Genomic DNA, 21,655 nt, shown 5'->3' on the forward strand with positions numbered 1-21,655 from the left:
CCGCGCAATAATGTCCTTAAAAAAATACGATGTTTACACGGGGTCGCGCCCTTTTGCGCGCGCGGCATAGAGTGGACGATTGCAACCTCTTGAGCAGTGGCTTTGCGATTTAAACAACGGCATTCGGTGATAACGCTGCGCTAGTTGCCATCCTCACCTTCGAGGGGAGGGGAGAAGGAGCTATTGCCACACACCTACCTCTCAAAGCCACGTGTGCGCGCTCATATATTTACTACAACAACAACAACAACAAAAAACTCGTAATCCATACTTAGGAAATGCATAGTTTAATAACGATTCCGATATAAACACCGCGATAGGCGAAGCAGGCGGAGGCAAAGAGCATTGTGTTAGCAAGCATAAGATCGCATGGATTCATTGACCCATACACAAGCACGAATAACAAACACTCACCACCTTCATCCAATAAACATCGTGTGGCCTCAAAAGGATGAATATATATTAGGCGACGTTTCCAGCATTGGCCTTTCTTCATTACACGCGCTATCAAGGTTGGCCATTGCTCACAAAGTTACTGATGATATATGTTGCCTTTTTAAGGCCACGGTGTTACTCACGAATGCATTGAGGTTGTGTGTGCACGGTATCTGCACAGCGTGTGTGTGTGTATACATCGGTGGGTGGGGAGCTGTAGTGTGGCGGTTAGCGCGCTGCGCTACGAAACCGTCGACCCGAGTTCGATTCCCGCTCACGACCAACACCGGTGACGACTACCTAAATCTTTGTACTTTCACAGGGCTTAATTTCTAATGGAATGTTTTTTTTTTATTTTCCGGAGTTCAGCCCTACGAGGCAGCTCCGGCCTCTTGCTGATGTGTGACCTCGTGAGCAACCTCCACTATATCGCAAAACAACAAAAAAAACCGAAACAGACTAATCCGGGTTCGTGACCACACGAAGTGGTTTTGTACGTCAATATTTGGTTACAGGCTTACAGCAGATGGTTACATTATAAACAAGCATGACAAACAGACGTGTAATATATTACTACATACAATTTCCACACTATTGCATGGTTGGATGAGTGCAGCCAAGCGGTGGCTGAGCTGGCTTTATCGAGAAGAGGAAAAATTATTTTTATAGCAATATTTAATAAATAATAATAAAATGCGATTATTATTTATTATTATTCTCATGAGAGACCAGGGGCACCGAGAACAAATCGGAACGTTCAACAACGCCGTAAGTTTGACATTTCGCTGCCACTAATACCACCACCACTATCATCATCACCACCATCATCAACTCATTAATGTTGTTATCATTTTAGTATTCTCGCAATTATATTATTATAGTTCACAGCAACTGTCATAACTACGATATCATCATCATCATCATCACAACCATCACCATCTCACTATAGCAATCATCGTCATCATCATCATTTGCACCTCTCAACGACACCACCATCTCCATCACTTCCACCACTTGTACCATCATCACAACCACCACCACCATCATCAGCACGTGCATCACCACTACCATCGCCATCATCGTAATGAGTAACACGGCCACCACCACCACCACCATCAGCACAATCAAGGCACAACCGTCCCAACATGGTCCCGAACCACCTCATCGATGACACCTTCTCACGTCTCAGTATTCCCGCACCCGTTCCCCACGCACTGCGCGGCCTTCACTTGATTCTCAACAGCGACTCGACGGAGAAGGGCAAGAGAGCCGCTCCCGCGCCCTTGCTGATCGGCTGGCACCTCTCGTGCGACAGCTTCACGCAGTTCCCCGACGCTGCCGCGTCGTTCTCGCAGCGCGTGACCTCCGCCGGCTGCCTGCACTGTGTGTGGCCCCTGCTCACGGAGGCCTTGGTCCCCGATTGATGTTCGCCTTTGCACACGGCTGGCTCGCGAGGCCCAGTCGGCTGCTGCTGCGGCATTTGATGCTGCTGCGGCAGCTGCTGTTGCGGTTGCTGAGCGTCGCTCCGTTTGACCGAGTCCGCTGCCGCTCGGTGCATCGAGTCGGCCTGCGGGACCCACGGCGCGGCCTTCCTGAAGGGCAGGAAGGCCACGCCGTCCGCTCGCAGCGACAGTCGCAGCTCGGCCGGGCTGCCCAAGATCACCTTGCAGTGCGGGCCGGCTTTGCCGGAGGGTCCATCCGGCGCAACCTCGTGGCCAGTCCTGGATACGACGACTTTGTCCGTTTCGTTACTCGAGTTCAAGAAGGACTGCTGCTGCTGGTGGTGCTGGTGATGCAAGTGCTGCTGCTGCTGCTGATAAAACCGCTCGTGTCCCGCGGACAGCTTGGACCAAAATGCGCACCGCTCCACAGCGAGCGCGCTTCCGAAGCAGTGGAACGCTCCGTGGTGCTGCTGGTGCTGCTGGTGCTGCTGGTGCTGCCCGCTTCCTGCTGCCGCCACCGCCGCCGCAGACCCCCTGTGGATAAGTGCTCCGCCAGGTTCAGTCGTAAGCGCGGCGGCGGGACCGAAGATGAAGTGCGTGCCCACGGCGTTGAAATGCTGCGCGCCGCCGGTGCCAGCGCCGCACGGGTACAGACCGCCACCCCCGGTGGCGTAAGGGGAGCGCGGGAGCAGCGCGCCCAGCTGGGGCAGCGCGGCGGCCCTGGTCGCGCACAGCATCGCCTGCGCCTCTCGCTCCAGCATCACCGAGTCGAGCTCCTTGTCGGCGAAGGCTCGGCGCTTGCGCATCCGCTCGCTCAGAGGGGGCAGCAGCGGGGGCGGGGCGCCGCTGCCGAAGTGGTCGTCGCCGCCGCCGCCACTGGCGCTGGTGGGGCGGTAGCCTGCAGGGAGAGCGAGCGGTGAGGGTCAAGGCGGTGGCGGGGGTCGTCGGTCGGGGGGAGAGGCGGGGGGTGGGGGGGGTTCGGTGGGGCCCAGCTTCACTCAAACGTGACCATGCTAACCCTCCCCCCCCAATTCTTTGTAAAGATGTGAATTGCGAATAGCCCTGGGATCTGGAGCCGCACGCGGCTGCTTCGTGACGTTGTCTTATTAAGGACCCACCATCTCGTATCAATGGACATTGCGGCGCTTGAAATATCGAGTTTTTAAAAATATACTCCGAATTTGAAATAAAAAATGCTCCTTCTTGTTATTTTTGGTTGCCGACGCCTTGGCATAGCTCATACACCCCCTACCAATCGGTCATCGCCGTGCCAAGGCCTCAAACACCTCATCTTCGCTTCATTCCGCTGGAGGCCAACAGCGGCTAGTAAAGTCAGCGTGCAGCCCTACCCAGGGCCCGATCGCACAGTCTCCCATCCTCACCACCGTGGTCTGGCCTCATTGTTCCCCTGTGGTGGCCGACCTCTGGGTGCCCTCTCCACATGGCCGTCTGGGTGACGCTGCCCTGCTCCACGCTTGCTCACAGGACTCCCGATTTGCCCGAGTTCAATTCCCCAAACTGGCAATGAGTGATATCTGAACCGCTCCACACACCCCCCCCCCTCCAACCGCGTTACCAAACAGCACCGACAAGCGCGTTGAAGTATGGTCAAACAATCCCAATGCCCGACACAGCACTGGGACGCCTTCAAGTGACGGGTGGGGATTGACAAACTGCTGTAATTAATCTTCTTGGTTCTTTCGGTAAAGTCACGTAGAAGGGAAATAATAAAATAATAAAAATAAAACAATAAAATAATTCTCACGACGCTGTCTTTCCGACAGACCTGTTCTTCACCTGAGGACAGCTGCTTGCGTTGTGGCCGAAACGTCGTGAGAATTATTTTATTATGTGTTCTTCACCTGAGGACGGCTGCTTGCGTTGTGGCCGAAACGTCGTGAGAATTATTTTATTATGTAATATTTTTATTATTTTATTATTTCCCTTCTACGTGACTTTACCGAAAGAACCAAGAAGATGAATCCCTGCAGTCATGAAAGCTTTAAATCGAAATTTAAACTGCTGTAAGTTATTATTATCGATAGCAAGTAAAATGGAACGCGTCCACTCAGCAGATGGACCAATGAATCCGTCCATGTGCAGGGGCTAGAAGGATCATTACACAGAAGGATCGTGAGGGGGTTGGAGAGGCCTCCATCCACCAGTGGAGTGACTACGGCCAATTACTGATGAGTAGTAGTAATCTCATAATATGTGAGTCGAACTTTTTTCGTGCGATGATTTATGCTCCTTGCTGACGAGATCGGCGAAAGAGAACAGTCATGGTTATACCGTCCAGGATGCTCTTGGCCAGGAGACTTGGCGTCCTCGCCTGAGAGACGTAGACTGGCCTCCGATTCGCCGCGGCCTCCTTGGCCTGGGGTCCGCTGTTGGCCTGAGGGAGTCGGGGAGAGGGAGGAGAAAGGGGTGGTGAGAGGAGGTGCTGAGCGGATCAGGGACGTGGCTTTCAAGATCTGATGACGTAACCACTCATCGCGGTGACTCCCGTTCCGTGCACGCTGTGTCGTCGCATCGTCAACGCTCAGCACCCGCTCCTACCACCCAGCAGCACCCGTTGTACGAGTCCATATCTCCAAATGAACAGCTAGTCTATAGCGCAGACCAACAATTCAACACCCACCCACTCTATAATCCCAGACTTGGATTGCAACACTCACTCTGTAGGCCAGACCGAGATGTCAACTCAACGCCCACTCTATAGCCCAGATATAGATCAGGAAAACGACTGGTAATTTACCACTCGGCTAATGTAGAGGGATCTTACGAACTTAATCTGATTAGGCAGCAGCAGTCTTTATTGATCACGGCCTAACTGTGGAAAGCAAAACAGATCCAGATGTTATTTGATTAAAATCGCTTCCGTTTGATGCAAGTCAGATTCAGAATATTTATTTGGGCGCCACGGTGGCGAGATGTTAACTACCTCGCCTGCTATACAGGAGGCCGTGGGTTCGACCCCGATCCTGACGCCCGTTGGATAATTTGAAGTTTGCGTGTCTGTCTCCCGGTGTTGGACTCGTGAATTTTTCTCCGGATCCCTCCGTTTTTTTGCCCTCCACAATTAGAATCAACGTCACGCGTGTCGAGTATTTGACTGCTGTATACACATTTACACGTGATAAGCCCACTTCGCTGAGCCATCGTTTGTGATAGTCTTACCTATAGTACAATAAAACATAGTTTTAGATTAGTTTATTCCACTCCCCGTGGTGGCGTTCTACGGGTTAAAGGTTGCGTTGTGTTCTCCACGACGACGCCAATGATGATTTCGGTGTTGCATATAAGCCGGACCAATTCCGTCCGCGCTGGTTTTATCCTGACTCGCAACTCGATACCAATAGAAGCGTGCACACACACACGCGCAACTAGTCCCATACACACACACACACGCAGCTAGTCCCATACACACACACACACGAAGAACCCCTGTAGCCCTACCAGGATGCTGGTGTTAACTGCTGCCTCTATTTATCATCATCACCACCACCATCATCAGCAGCTGCCATGCTCAATACACTGTTGGATGAAGTCTTCCCAAAGCTGTCGCCACATGCCTCGCGAATCTGCGACGTAACAAAGACACAGATCCCCCCTGTAGCCGACACAAGCTGTTGGGGCAAGTGCTGCTCACGAGTGCTATACTGAGGTCGCCAACCGCCACGCGACCGCTCCTCTCATACAACAGACAAACAAAGACAAAGACTCCCTGTATAGCATTCACAGACTGTTGGGGCAAGTGCTGTTAGCGGGCACCCAATGAAGGCCGGCACGGTACACGAAGGAGTGGGTGGCCAGCACCACGCCCGGTCGCCTTTGTCTCCCTAGTGGCGATGTTAACACACCGCACCAGGTACTCAGTTTACCTGAGTTGAACTACTGGAGACTCAGACCCGGTTCAGATAAACGTCACTGATGTTGGCCGTGAGCGGGAATAGAACTCGGGTGGCCGGGTTTCCAGCGCGGCGCACTCACTGCTACGCTAGCGCTCCTCATAAACCCCAGGCTCGCACTCACACGTGCAGGATGAAACGATTATATTAATTATTGCGATGAAAAAATAGCGAATCGATGTATTGGTCAATTATTTTTTTGTCTCGGTTTAATCGTTTTCCAGATTGTATCGTTTCTGGATCTTTTTTTGCAGGCTGCTTTGCGGTGTCACTCGCTCAGTTAAGCCTTCATGTAACACAGTTATCATCATCATGCGAGGTCATTCCACTGCTGGATGAAAGGCTTGCCAAACCGCCGACATCTCTCACGATCCTCCGATGTAACAATCCAACCATCACCTGCACGTTAACTAATTTTTATCGCTCCATCTCCACGTTGTGAATTAATTTTCCCGATGCATTACATTCCTTGGCCGCCACTCCGCAAAATTGTTACATTTAGAATAAAGTGAAATAACAACTCAATCTAAATCTCAATAACTTTTCGACGTCCTACTCGGGACAAAAAATGTGCGTGACTTCGGGAAATACCAATGTTAACAGAATAATTTACCATGCAATTTGCAATATAATTGGCTATCAACTTAAAATATTGATTACTGCACGCGAATCGGTGCACGGGAATGATGCGTTAATGATTCCACACTTACGCTAGTTTTGCACTTATATATAATAACCATGCATAACTTTACAAAAATACTTAAGTGTCGCGAGGAAGCTGTGTGCTGGCAATGACAAACAATCGTGTTGTGTTGATTTGCACACCGAGTGCCCTTCTTTTAATAATACATTCACATTGTATCCGTATTTGCATATACAAATATCCACATTTGCAAATGCTGTATAAATTAGCGTAGTTGTTTTTCTGTGGGGGCAGAACGGCGGTGCCGTGGTTAGCACGCTGCATGATGAACTCGTGCCGCGTGAGTTCGATTCCCGACCACGGCTAACGCCAGCGAAGAGCTATAACTGAAAGCTGTAACTGTTCTTCCCTTTATTCTCCATGTCACACAAACACTCTGACCAGGTTAAACAACTCCCGGATACGGAGAAACGGGGGGGGGGGGAGGCTTCATCCAGCAGTGGATTGACAAAGCGCCCCGAGTTTCCATCATCATCGTATTCATCATAAATATTAGACCCCTGCTGAGAGCACATTTGAATATCGCGTCTCATTTTCAGGTTTGTAATCAGACGCGCGTCTACATGAGCAGAGGCCCGAAGAACCGACACGCCAAGGGGATAGACACGAACGGCACTCTTACGGCAGTAATGATAATGATGAATGCGTTTCTTCAATTGCCCAATGTTGCTATAAGAACTCGAGAAAAGGGATGAGGGAAAAGGAAATCCAAAAATGGAGCGGTGCGATGGGAAGGATGAGTGAGTAGGCGGTGTGTGTGGGCGTGACCTGCAGTGTGGTGAGTGAGTTTGGGTGTGCGTGGGTGAGTGAGTGTTTGTGTTGAAGGGAGCGGTGGTGTAGTGGTTAGCGCTACGCTGCGCTACGAATCTGGCGACTCGGGTTCGATTCACGCTCACGGCCAACACCAGTGACGATTATCTGAACCGGTCCTGGGCCTCCCCTAGGTCGACTCAGCTTAAAATGAGTACCTGGTGCAATGTGTAAACATCGCCGCAAGAGAGACAAAGGCGGCCGGGCGTGGTGTTGGCCACCCACCCCCTCGTGTGCCGTGCCGGCCTTCATAGGTGCTCGCTAACAGCACTTGCCCCTACAGTCTGTTAAGGCTATACGGGGGATCGTCGTCTTTTTGTTTGTGTTGTGACCGACAGTGTGGTGGTTGAACCACAGACAAAACGCTCTCAAAAACTACACGGCTGGAAAAGAGGCATTTACATTATCGTCCAACTGGCTCGTAACTTTTTGGCCACTCCACCACCCCTCCAGTGAAGGTTCTCCAAAATCCGGCGAAATGTTGCGATTATGGTCTTGGGTATGGAGATCCAACGGATTTATTTATTTTAATTATTATTTAATTGTTATATGCTTTTTTCTTCTCGTTATTTACGTTTTTTTTCTGCAAAGGTAGTGTTGTTTTATTTTTGTATTATCTGTGTACGGAACTGTATAATTGATGTGCAGCGTTGTGGGATGCAATTGCATGGATGACGCTGTTCACAATTAAATTATAATCATCATTAAAAAACATCCACCACAAACATGCAAGCGAGGATGCCGCCTCACTTTCCCCCGACAATCTTGAATGGCGTGTTGCCTGATCATTGAGGCTCGGTCGCCACGTGGATTTGAGTTGCTCCCGGCAGGCCGAAGTCGTTTCAGATTTGTTCGCCTGAATTGTTTGGAAGCGCGCGTGTCAATCAACGGCCGAGTTGAGCGCCACAGACTTCACGCGCATTTCTATCCCCCTCCGCCCATGCCCGTGACCTCTCCATCTCCACACTTATTTCCGTCTTCCTCGTCGGAGTACTCTGGCCAACAATTCGGGGTTGCAGTTGCTGCAGATTTTTTGTTGTTGTTCGTGTGTTTTTTCTGGCCACCCGCATTTTTAGTCCACTCGATTGAACGCCATCGCGCAGAGCAGTTTCGCTCGCTCGATTTGCTCGTTCGACGCTCTCCCTCCCTGTCCTCGGCTTCGTCCGTCGCTTGTCATTCTCTCCGTCTCTCCACCCTTCCGCCCTTCAGAGTTGGTCTTCCTTATCGCTCTTGTGTCGCTACCCCGAGCACGGTTATCGTTCGCGTGAACTTCACGCCCTGACAGCGACTGCGCCCATGTCAAGGACCCGCTCGACCAGATTGACTGTTTCCTCTCATCCATGCTGCGTACAGCCACCACTAACCCAACCACCACCACCACACTTACAGCACACATGCATACGGCGCTTCTTCCTCATCATCCGATTACTCACACTCCTCAGCTTTTCACGAATCTTTCTCCCATATACATGTGTACAATATACTGTACATAGAGCATATATAATTGCACAATTCCCTTTGTCAATTCACTGCTGGATGAAGGTCAAATGCGCCGTGTCGGTCAGGGTAATTGTTTGACCGTACCCCACCTCGCTGATCATTACTACTTTGCTGAAGGGATAGAGAGAGAGGTGAGAGAACAGGACCGGTTTGGATATCGCTCACCACTGTTGCGAAACGTGAATAGGTAACGAAGCCATGTGTGGCATTGTTCGCCGCACAGTGTGTTGACCACCGCGTCACCGCTCCCCACGTGGTGTTTGCGAGCACCTATTAAGGGTGGACTGCCCGCTCCACGACAGTCAACCTCTTTCTCTCCTTGAGTTATATTTGATATAACGCGCTAGGCGCCTGCGTTTTAAAGGCTGCGTTTACCTAAGGGAGGACCATCACCGTTTCGGACGTCATTCGCCACTCATGTTACACGTTGCCAGGAATCTAACTCACGCGGGCTGGACTCGGAGCGAAGTATGCCAACCACTGCGCCACCACTCCACGCCCAGGTTACGGGCCATCCATTGGGTAGGTACGCAAACATCTGTCAAAACTTGATCCCTCCCCACCTCCCTGTACGCACGCGGACTTTTTACACCCCCCCCCCCACCTGCGTACGTTCGCTTGATGCACCCCCCCGAATCCTATAGAACGGCCGATATTTAATCCACGCAGAAACGATCAAGGATTAATGATATTAACGTGTCTAAGCAAACAGATCGTCCACCGCCGGACTATCTAACTCAATTGAAGGCCAATGTAGACACATTATTATCGAGGCTTCACCTCCCTCCCCCCCCCGTTGCCTATGCGGACATTGTCAGTAGACCCCCCCATACGCAAGCTGCGCATTTGGGTTAACCCCCCTCCCCTCCCCCCTCCATGCGCACGTACTAAATGGATGGCCCCTTTAATTCGCGTTTATCCACGCGTAGATGTGCAGCTCTTAATCTGTGGCTCGCGAATTCGGGCCTCTCGACGCCATCGCTATTCGTGGTTATCCGACCATACTTCACCACTCTGGTCAGTGCGGTTTGGTGACGGCTAAACATCGGAACCGTGGGAGCATAGACGTACAGCAGAACAATGTCTACTGCAGCGCGGGCCTCTTGTTTCGGAGCGCAACGAAGCAGCGCAGTCGCCCATAACACCTGCTATTCGTGACGGTCACACGTATAGAGAATATTTATTTACGGGAGGAATCCGATGAGCTATAAAGATCTTGTTTTTTTCTTCTTCTAGATTTGAAGTTGTCGTGACTGCAAGGATTCATACTCTTTGTTTTTTTCGGTAAAGTCACGTAGGTAAAAAAAATTAAATAAGTTAACTCACGACGTTTCGGAAGCAACACAAGCCTCCGTCATCAGGTGTAACCGCTCCAGTAAATTGCTGATGACGGAGGCTTGTGAGTTAATTTATTTTAAGCTCTTGTTTACAGATGTGCAAGTAAGTACCCAAGTAGAGTGCTGTCCGGGTTGCATCCAGCTTTGCTCCAGAGATCGAATACATTGCACCAAGGTATATTATCTGCCCACGTCATCATCCGCGATCGCTCTACCGCCTATAGCTGTTCAGGGATGGGCTGTTCAGGTCTCTTGTGTAATGTGTTTTACTCGTACCGCGTGTTTAGTCAGCGTGATGTGTCCGGACGTTTCGGTTCACGTGCACGAACCCTAAATGCAGCCCCCCCCCCTGCCCAAGAAGCTCCAGGCACGTGCTAACAGCTCCCAAACAGTGCTGCCAAGTCGACAGGGGTCTGGGAGGTTGCGGGGGTGGGCAGAGCCATCCGGAGGATTCGGCGAATCGGGGCGACTGCCCCGGGCCCCGCGCTTTGGGGGGGGGAGGGAGGAGAGACGCTTCGACGTCACAGTGTAAGATGTACTACCAACGATTCAGTTTGGAGGTGTCGTGTGATTTTTTTTGCCCCGGGACCCCCGCACCTCCATCCCCTATGGACGTGCCTGTGTCGCCGGGTTAATATTTGCTGGCGTCGGCGGTGTCGGCGGTGGCCGCGGCTGCTTACTCTTAGTTCTTTCGGTAAAGTCACGTAGGTTAAAAAATGAAATTAAAATTAATAAAAATAAAAATCACGACGTTTCGGAGGCAACACAAGTCTCCGTCATCAGGTGGAGGTGTATTAATTCTAGATTCGAAGCTTTCGTGACTGCAAGGATTCACCATCCTCACCTCGGTCGCCTGCTGCCTCCTGAGCGCCACCTGCGCCGCCATCACGCGCTGACGCTCCACCACCAGCAGGCAGTTGGCGCACTGGCAGTCTCGCCAGCGGCAGAAGCGCTTGTGGCCCTTGAGACACGAGACCACTCCGTGGTTCCGGCAGCGCGCACACTTGGGGGTGCGCGCCATGCGCCTCTGCTCGGGGCTGACCGCAAGAACGCCCGGCGGTGGCTGCTGCTGTGGTTGCGTAAGAGACCCAGGTCGTTCGGAGAGGAGATGACGATTTGGAATCGTGGCTTCGTCATCCACGCTCTCCACATCCACGTCGTCTTCGCCCGTGGTGGTTTTATCCATGGTCTCTCTCTGTGTGTGTGTGTGTGTATTTATGAGTGCTGGCAAAAAAAAAAACACTTGCCACAATCGCTTGTGTATGCTATACGACGGATCTGTCTTTACGTGCGTGTGTGTGTATCTAACAGTACGCTGTCCTACAGCCTGTGTCGGCTAAAGGGGGGAGCTTTGTCTTTGCGTGCCCACCTATCAGCGCGTCTGTGATCTGTCAGTCTGTTTGTATGGATATATATGTGTGTGTGTAGGATCTATCAATGTTTGTATCAATACGGCTACACGTGTGTTGGCCTTTGGTCTCTATGGTTTGTCAGTGTATTTACTGAGGTCTGTGAATGCATGTATATGTTTAAATATCAGTTTAACAGTAGAGTCTATGTATGGTCTATTCGTCTTTATTACCTTTAAGTATATACATCTATAAGTGTATATGTGCCTCTCAAACCATGTACTGTATCCGTACGTCTACACTGTATACAATGTATCAAACTCGCAACTCCGATTAGCACGGATGGCTACGTACGGCGCGAAAGAAATTCAACATACATTCGTTCAATCTCAGTACAACTTTTCAGCTAATGGGTCTCTATATGTAAGGGATATATAATTGTCTCTATAAATCTATTACTTTGTCGACAACGCGTCTAACAATCTATCTGTGTTGTTCGTTTATCATCCGTCAGTTTGTATGCCTATATATGGGCTATCAATCTATTCCGAAGTCAAAGGGATTGCCGTGTTTTATCCTTGACACAACGATGTCATGTACATATCTCTCTGTCTGTGTATGTTTCTACGCGGAACTCTGTCGACAATCCATCAATCTGCTTTTTATATAAAGTATATTTATTTGTTTAGTTGTATATATATTTGGTCCATCAGCAAATTAGTGAATATACTATGTCGATATAATTGTATTATCAGTGTGACCGTATCTGATCAAAAACGCAAACGCATTCGGCATTAACACCGCCCTAAAGAAGGAAACATCACAGGGCGACCGACGTTTCGGTCGATGGTCCTTAATAGCAGAGTTAACATAAATGCAAAAAAAAATCTGTCCTTTCCTGCAGGTGACGTATCAAGGTTTGTCTTCCAGCCTACCTATCCAGACACGTCGGCGGGTGTGTCCGCGTGTTCCTTGCAGTTTATCTCTGTCGCCTATTGCAAGCGGGCGGTGATAGTTGTCGATGGATCGTCGCGGTCTCAGCACGTGTCCTTGATGGCGTAAGACGCTAAATGTTGTTTCGTGGAATTCGTTTGACGGCGATGGTGCTGTTTGCCACGGCAAAAAAAAGAACAGTTGCGAGTATCACTAAAAGTGACTTCCACTTCGCCGCTGCAGTTCCGTCGAATATTCCGCTCTCTTCATTTTCTCTCGCCGCGTGGAGGAGTTCACTGCAAGAAACGCGAACGTGAGGATTATTGCCGTGCACGACTTATCGTTGTCCGAACGTGACAGCAGTTAACCACCGGTTCAGCGCCACCCACCTGAGCTTGCACCCCACTGCGTGTGCGGGCTCTGGGTTTGATAAACCACCGAGCGAGCGCCTGCACACCTACGGACTTCATCGCTCCGTCTCCCCCGGTGGACGTGCTCTCTCAGAGGAGCACTCCATTCACTGGCTAACGTTAATCATAATAAAACATAATGATAATAACGCGCAGCTTGATTGCCAATCCCACCGTGACGTGAAGGCTTCCCAGTGCTGTGGCTGGCATGGAGATTTGTTTGACCATACTTCACCTCGCTCGTTGATAACGCGGGGGGGGGGGGGGTGCTGAAGGAGTGGAGCGGTTCAGATATAACTCGTCGCCAGTTTTTTTTTGGAGAGGGGGTGGAATTGAACTCAGGTAAAAACCGGGTTGGTAGGGCAGTGCGCTACTATTCATTGCTCTACCGCTCTGCGCTTTCAAGTCCTGTTAGCGAACCCCGAGTGAAGGCCGGCGCAGCACATCCCGTGATGGCATGGACCCCACACCGTCGCGAGGCGAATTCCTCTCCTCACTGATGATGGCGATAGCATCGTTTGAAGTGTTTGTAACGAGACAGAGTTTCCAGCGATTAGAACCAGGAATCGCCATCCGCGGCAATAAACCACTCAACCGCACCCGGCTGTAATTTCCGTGGAGTTAAACATCGAATATTGTAGTTTACGTATTGTTAGAACTGGGTTTACGCACGTGTACTCAATCGTGCACGTGCGCATGCATCTCACCTTTATATCCCTTCTCGACAATCATGTCTCCTCTGCTCACCACGGAATACGAACGTCCTCCCTTCACAGGCATCCGTGTTGTTAACTCCCTGCCAGGCTCAAGACCTTCCTCATACCTTCTATACCTATGACTATCCCTTTTTTATTATAAAAGATATCGTAAACTATCAACCACGCTCAATACGCTGCTGGATGAAGGGTTGCCCAAGAAACCGTCGCTGTTTGTCGCCGTTCTGCGATGTAACAATGTGCCTCGCACACGGACCGATTTCATCGATCAGCCTCTTTGGAAGACGTCCTCCCGGATGCGTTTCATTCTTTGGCTGCCACTCCATCACTATTCTTCACCATGGGCCATCATCATCACCATCACCACCATCACCACCATCATCATCACCACCACCATCACCACCATCATCATCACCACCACCATCACCACCACCACCACCACCATCATCGCCACAACCACCATCATCATCACCATAATCACCACCACCGCCATCATCAATCATCACCATCATTACCACCACTACCATCATCACCACCACCATCATCAACAGCACCATCATCATCAGCATCATCATCGCCAACACCACCATCATCACCAACACCACCCCCCATAGGCACGATATGTCCTGCCCAAGCCCACATACTTTTCTGAACGTTATGAAAGATGTCTTTAGCCTGTGCATAATTCTCTAATCCACGTGTTTATCTTTCACTCTGTCGGTGTAATTCCAAGCACGCAACTCTCCATGCTTCTTTGCGCACTTTTGTTCTATTTTTTATTATCAACGTACCGTGTCATAGCAGGTAGTACATACCGATCCATATATATACTAAAAAACAGACTCATATTCGTCAATAATACTGCCTTAAAATAATATATATGTATATTACATCGCATGTCGGGCAATGGCCCTTCATAGCACATCAATTACAAATGATTTTGTGCCGTGAATATGGGCAGTGGTACGTGTTTGATGTGATACGAAGAAGGTCCATTGCATGAAACGTCGCCCATTATATATATTTTTCCTTTTAAGGTCACGCAGTGTTATTAACGCACGTGGTGAGGGATTGTTGTTGTTGATTGCACAGTTGTCACCGCAGCAGCACAACATAATTGAACTTGGATATATACTCTATTGTACACGCACACACACACATATATAAGTACGCGCGTGTATGTAATACCGTCGCCACGATCCCGTACGTCACGAACGTTCTTGCGTGGCAGGGCGCCCCAAGTAATATTCAGCTGCTGCTGCTGCGTGTTGATGCTATGAACTTCATGATACAATTGACGCAATTGCACTGAGCTCGCCAAGCCACGCCGCTTGCGAGGTAGCGCATTTGCGGACTGCAATGCAACCCGGCGATGATTATGAATCACGTCACACCGACCGCTCCGTGACTTCACGGGAGGCCCATCATTAAGCCGGGTCGGGTTGCATCTGTCGGGCAATGAATTCTGCCAGCCACAAACACCGCAGACACGAAAGACAATGAACTCCCCCCCGCCCTCCCTCCCCCCTCCTGTAGGCTGTAACAGACTGTTGGGTCAAGTGCTGTTCGCGAGCACCCAATGAAGGGCGGTACGGTGCACGAGGAGGTGGGTGACCACCACCACGCCCGACCGCCTTTGTCTCCCCAGTGGCGATGTTTACACACCGCACCCAGGTGCTTATTTATGGCTGAGTCGACCTAGGGGAGGCCCAGGAACGGTCTCAGATAATCGTCACCGGCGGTGGCCGTGAGAGCGAGAATCGAACTCGGGTCGCCGGGTTTCGTAGGGCAGTGCGCTAAACCACCAATAAGCACGGCTCCACAGACACCACAGACACCACGGTAGCCAGCAATCCAGCATCGATTCTAGATTTGAAGCTTTCGTGACTGCAAGTATTCATATTCTTGGGTTCTTTCGGTAAAGTCACGTAGGTAAAAAAAAAGTTGAATAAAAAAATCTAAGAATATCCAGCATCGACCCCAGTGTCACGTCCTTCTCCTCTCGGCCTTCCGAGTGATGACTTTAATCGGCGATTAAGGCTCCGGTTACCGCGACCATCGAACGACAACTTCACCAAACATGTACCGGTGTCGACTTTGCGGGGGAGGCTAAACAAAAACTTAATCCCACGTGCAAATAGACGGTCACGTAACTCGGCACGGTTGTACTCGCGCCGTGCTCCATTCGGCCGCTCTTAATCTCACGGTGGTTGTGTGTTTGTCTTTGTCGCCGGCTCGGAATGATTACCGACTTAATGCGATAATAACGCAGTGTATGCTAAAGTAGCGCGGGTTTGTCTGTTGTTGTGTGGGGAGCGGTAGTGCAGCGGTCCGCGCGCTGAGCTACGAACCCGGCGACCCGAGTTCGATTCCCGTTGACGCACAACGCCGGTGACGGTGATTTTAACCGGTTATGGGCCTCCCCTAGGTCGACTCAGCCTCAAATGAGTACCTGGTGCGGTTGTGTAAAAAAAAACATCGCCACTGGGGAGACAAAGGCGGTGGGGCGTGGTGGTGACCTTCACCCCTCGTGTGCCCTGCCGGCCTTCATCGGTGCCCGCTCGCGAACCGCACTTGGCCCAACAGCCTGTTGAGGCTATACGGGGCATCTTTGTCTTTGGGATTGTTGCATCGCGCGACCGTGAGCTGTGCGAGTGGCGATTTGGGGCCAGGTCTTGAACGGTCCAGCAGTGGATTGACCATGGCTGATGATAACAAAATAAATAGGCAGGCAATATCTCCTTCGCATGAGAGGCGCATTGCCTCCGATTAGCACGGTTGGCTACGTACGGCGCGAAAAAAGTTCAGCATACGTCCGTGCATATCCGTCTCTCCACGTAACCAACTATAAGAGTTGCTCACGCATCTCGCAACCCCAGCAGCCACTCGAGTGTAATAATTTCAGCAGCAATGATGCAGGACAAGCAAACTCTGGACCCCGTTTCGGCATATAGCGTCTCACCAGCAGGGCAAAGGCTTGCTCTGAATCAATGCTCATGGGGATCTCATTGATCAACGACACTGCGTGGTCTGTACGATATGGGGGGGGGGGCGGGGGGGGGTCCTATTTAGTTCGACCCAAAATGATAGAGCGGCACAAAACTCTCGATAAATCATCTTGATTTGAATAAATAAATACACAATCAATACTCGCGCGGTGCTGATGATGCGAGCGCGGTAACGGAACTGCTGGGTCTATCGATGGCAAGGCGTGAGAGTCGCGTTCCATCATGCGGCGATTGTTGTTGTTGTTGTCCATACAATCCACCGACCTGCTGTGTAAACGATGATGATAATAACTGTATACGATAAAATAAGCACATGTCAATTGCTTAATTTAAAAACATTATAGCTTCACTTGCATATGTACCCGCCCCCGCGTGTAATTACGTTACCGTCGAATTTAATGTGTTTTTTTTAATGAAATGTGCACACATCATTGGATAAAACAACGCTGCGCCCGTGTAATTATTACTGTTATTTAAACACTGACATTATACTATATATATGTCTATGCGCTGGAAGGGAGCGGTGGTGCAGTGGTAAGCACACAACTATATGCGCGCGACTTTCTGAACCTGTCCTGTGGCAACCCATTCACCAACACGCGCTGACGAGTGTGGTGAAGTATGGCTAGACGGCCTCATGACCGACACAACCTGGGTAAGCCTTTCATCCAACAGTGGATTGACAGCCGTAAGTTGTTCTTTAAATGCGCACACAATCGGCAATATTTTGAGAAACACTGTTTTGAAAGCGGTGTAAGCATCTTTTTAAGTAGATGCATATGGATGCGTCTGCATAGATGCATTATTCGAAGTCATTCACACATGCACGGTGTAATGCTATACATTTACATACCAAAATCAGAATATTTACTTCATTCTGGAGGAATCCGATGACCTTTAAAGCTCTTCTTCACAGATGTCCAAGCAAAAAGTGTAAAAAAAAAAGTTTTTTTTCTCTAGCTGAAAGTTTACAAATCTGTTATTCATCGTTCACACGTTCTTCCGAATGCGCTGAAGGAAAAAAGAAGCTACATTGGGTGACGTTTGTCTATAGGCCTATGCCGTGTGCGTGGGGAAGCGAAATTCAGTTGCTCTGCAATGCGCCTTCAATTCCCACTCCTCCCTCACTTCGCCTTTTCAAAACTCGCGCTCTCTATTTAATTCGCTCAACATATATTGCTTTTTGCCACTCGCAGATGGCAGTGAGGCGGCGGTTTCAGAGTTTGTTGGCTTGCCACGTTTCAGAGGTCACGGGTCCTTCTCGAAAGGTTTACCTACCGTGAATATGAACGCAGTTGTTTCAATGTCCATCTATATAACTCGTCGCGTTCTACTTTCGTTTCCCAAGTTACACGCGGAGAATTACCGACTAACATTTTCAACAACCCACTCGCCATCATCATGAGATATTTTCTATCCACTGCTGGACGATTAAGCACTCGCCCCACGCCGTCGATTACACAGCATCACGTACGATTTGGTGTAACAGAAAAGTCCCGGTGAATGTCGAACTACCGTCGCAGCTTTGGGTATGGAATAGCAATATCACGAGGTCGAGCGAGTGCATTAATTGCCCAGCTAATATCACTGCGCACGCCTCCCCACCCTCGCTACCACTCCCCAAAATAGTTTTCTCGAACACCCCTGTCTGTTTCTCTCTCTCTCTCTCATTCAAAGCGTATTCCGCAGAACGATAGAGACCATTCAAAACTCGCGGCGCCGAGGAAACGGTACCACACGGTGTAGCAGTTAGGCTCCGATTCACTACGGTAGGCTACGTACGTTGCGAAAGAAGTGCAATGTACATACACAAAAAAAAAACGAATACAAAGATTGCCCGGACAGGCTTGACAGACTGTTGGGGCAAGTGCTACGGCACACTATGGTTGTCAGCACCACGCCCGACCGCCTTTGTCTCCCCAGTCCCGATGTTTACACACCGCACCTAGGTACTCATTGTGAGGCTGAGTCGACCTAGGGGAGGTCCCGAACCAGTTTAGATAATCGTCAGTGGTGTTGGCCATGAGAGCGTAAATCGAACTCGGGTCGCTGGGTTCGTAGCGTTAGCACCGCTAACCACTACGCCACCGCTCCCCATACATACATGCACAGACGCGCACACTACATTTTCATACACCACACACACACACAAACGTCCATCTACATCGACATACACGCACACTAGTAGACACACGCGTGTGATGGCACGAGGAGTGAGCTGTGGCATCGCAGGACCGTGCAGGGATGCTGGCTTTGGCGCGCGGAGTCCTTCATCCAGCAGTAGATAGACAATGGGTGATGATTGATGACGAGTTAGAGGAAGACTTCATACACCGGTGGATAGACATTGGCTGCTGTCGATTATAATTAGCAGCAGGAATAGGCCGTGGATCAAACAATGGCTGATGATGATGACAATTAGCAGGAATCCGTCATCCAGCAGTGCATAGCTGATCAATAGCAGTCGGAAGAAAATCTGTAAACCAGAAGCGGTTAGGCAAAGGCTGATGATCAGTCGGAGGAAGACTGCTGATGGAGATGCAGAAGTCGCCTTCATTCAGAAGTGCATATCAATTCGTTTGCTGCCGACGAGTACAACGACTTCGGCCACAGCAGTTGATATGAACAATGATTCAGATGCTGCTGCTGCTGATGATGATAACCATATCCACCCACGGCTCAAAGGCCACGTTGACTTGCGCGCGCAACGAATGTTCAGTCCGCCGCACGCACCGCCACTTACCTGGGCACGCCTGGGGCACGAGTCCCTGCTCGGCCTCGCGCATTTGGGAAAAGCGCCGAGTCTTGGGACCACCACCACCACCATGTGCTCTGGCAGGGTAACGCCTCTCGCCTAATAAACCCGGGCTGCCCCACGTCCCCTCCTGTCCGTCTCCGTGGCCAATAAGGGGGAAGAGGCGGGTGGCGGCGGCGGAGGAGGCAGGCAGGCAGGCAGGGGATGCAGGCAGGGAGGGAGGCAGGGAGGGAGGGAGGCTCCACCGAGTCGGGCGGGCGGAGTTACGCGGCGCGATTGCTTCACGCGGCGAGGAGAGGAGGAGGCGGCGCGCGAGAGAGAGATGTGCGGTCATTGACAATGGGAGGGTTTTTGAGAGGGGCACCTCTGACCGTGACTGTCTGTCTCTTTTTTTTTTACGATCAGTGGAAACAAGAAGATGCTCGGTGTAGACGGCACTTTGCTTCGTTCATCATTTCGTAATTTTTTTTTTAATAATAACTTTGCTTCATGTAAACCCCCACCTCTCGCTCACTCTCTCGCTCTCTCTCTCGTTCTGCACGCAGCCCTTCTCGCAGTCCGACGGCCTCCGACGGGTTGCTCATATCAGCATGCAGAGCTCCCCGTCATCTGCCACCGACTCTCGGTCTTTGTGTTAGCCGCTGTGTGTGGGGGGGTCTCTGTTGTCTGCTTGTCTCTCTACATTCTCTGTGTGTGTGTGTCACCGTGTGTCAGTGCTTCTGTTCTGTCTATCCCTTTGCGGTGTCTCTCTTTGCTCTCCGTTTGTCTGTCTGCGTCTCTGCGTGTCTCTCTCTTCTATCCCTCTCTGTGCTTGTCTGTACATCTCCTCGCTCTGCATGTGTTACTCGTCGACGGGTCTGTGTGTGCCTCTTGCCCATCTTCGCCGTCTGTCTCTTTATATTTTCTTATTACTCACTCGTCCGTTTATCTCTGGTCTCTGCGTGCGTGTCTCTCTCTCTCTCTCTGTGTCTTTGTTCTATGTGTAGACATCGTGCCGCGTGTTGCTGCCTTACCCGTGTGTCTGTCTGTGTACCTTTGCTCTCTGTGCGTGTGTCTATCTCTGTATTTCCCAGTCTCTTCCTGCTCTGCGCATCTCTTGGTCCCATGTGTGGGTGAGTCTTTTGTTTTTTTTTATCTGCGGGGAGCGGTGGTGTAGCGGTTAGCGCTACGCTGCGACCCTGACGATTATCTGAACCGGTCCCGGGCCTCCCCTAGGTCGACTCAGTCTCAAATGAGTACCTGGTGCGATGTGTAAACATCGTAGCTAGGGAGACAAAGGCGGCTGGGCGTGGTGTTTGCCACCCCCTCGTGTGCCGTGCCGGCATTCATAGGTGCTCGCTAACAACACTTGCCCCTACAGTCTGTTAAGGCTATACGGGGGATCTTTGCCTTTGTATCGGCTGTCACCTGCGACTCATTTGAGTGCCTGGTGCGATGTGTAAATATCGCCACTAGGGAGACACATCCGAGCGCGTGCTCGCTCACAGCACTTGCCCCCAATAGTATGTTGAGGCTATAGGGGGATATTTGTCTTTGTGTGTCTGTACGTGCGTCGCTATGACTGTGATGTATCCTCCTTGCTTCGTTTCTTTGCCTTTGTCCAATGCCTTCATTGACGGATAAGAATTCACACCCCTTGTAATTTTCACCGCGTTTAACTTTATTAGTAGCTGTGAATGTTTCAAGACAGGTGCTGTCTACCTCTCTTGCTGTCCAACTCTGTCTCTCCGGCCTCTCGACACATGTGCCATGAAGAAGGGCCATTGCCCGAAACGTCACCGATTATATAACTTTAATTTGAAGGCCACGCGGTCCTCTCGACGAATGTGTCAAGTGTTTTATTGTTCGCTGTGCTTTTTATTGTTGTCATTTTTGCTACTGTTGTTATTGAAACGGTAGGATTTCTCCACAAATCTGGCTGCCGCCTGATGATGCCGGTTGTAATTACTGTCGAAACGTCGTACTCAGATTGTTAATGTTGTGGATTTGCTCTCCAACACACCGGTGTGCTGCGCTAGTGACGAATTGGCACGTGACAAACCTTACTAATTGGCTGTGTCAGGTGGTGGTGGGTTTAACGACACATTTATATTTGCACGATTTAACCTTACAAAAACAACTGTTATGGATGTTATTGTTGTTATTGTTTTTATTGTGATAGTTGCTGTAGTTCGATGTCAAACATAGACGTTAAAGTGTGAGGCTAAGACTTGACAAAACCCGTACCACCGGCACAGCAACGTTGAATAGCATTGCTATCTGAATGTACACACTGTGTATTGTCGTGTGTGGTTTAACGTGTTTTATTTTTATGTTGTTTAATCAGCTCGTGAGAACTTAAGGCAG

The 21,655-nt window shown here is 50.3% G+C and overlaps 1 protein-coding gene across 3 annotated transcripts; it reads right to left on the reverse strand.

The window, feature by feature from the left end:
- Positions 1-271: 271 nt before the first annotated feature.
- On the reverse strand, positions 272-19,419 carry LOC144726721 (uncharacterized). 3 transcript variants are annotated; one of them, XM_078605553.1, is made up of 5 exons: positions 19,298-19,419; positions 12,423-12,716; positions 10,983-11,207; positions 4,170-4,272; positions 272-2,775 (listed from the first exon to the last, which is right to left on the reverse strand). In XM_078605553.1, exons 3-5 carry the CDS (start codon positions 11,157-11,159, stop codon positions 1,661-1,663), a joined length of 1,395 nt encoding a protein of 464 aa, XP_078461679.1. In that variant the 5' UTR covers positions 11,160-11,207; positions 12,423-12,716; positions 19,298-19,419; the 3' UTR covers positions 272-1,660. The 3 variants fall into 3 exon arrangements, with proteins under 3 accessions (XP_078461679.1, XP_078461676.1, XP_078461675.1); XM_078605550.1 differs by having other exon boundaries at positions 10,983-11,362; XM_078605549.1 differs by having other exon boundaries at positions 10,983-12,716.
- Positions 19,420-21,655: the final 2,236 nt, after the last annotated feature.

This window comes from Lampetra planeri, chromosome 24 (genome assembly GCF_965212315.1).
Source record: "Lampetra planeri chromosome 24, kcLamPlan1.2.h2, whole genome shotgun sequence".
In the NCBI taxonomy this organism is placed as follows: Eukaryota; Metazoa; Chordata; class Hyperoartia; order Petromyzontiformes; family Petromyzontidae; genus Lampetra; species Lampetra planeri.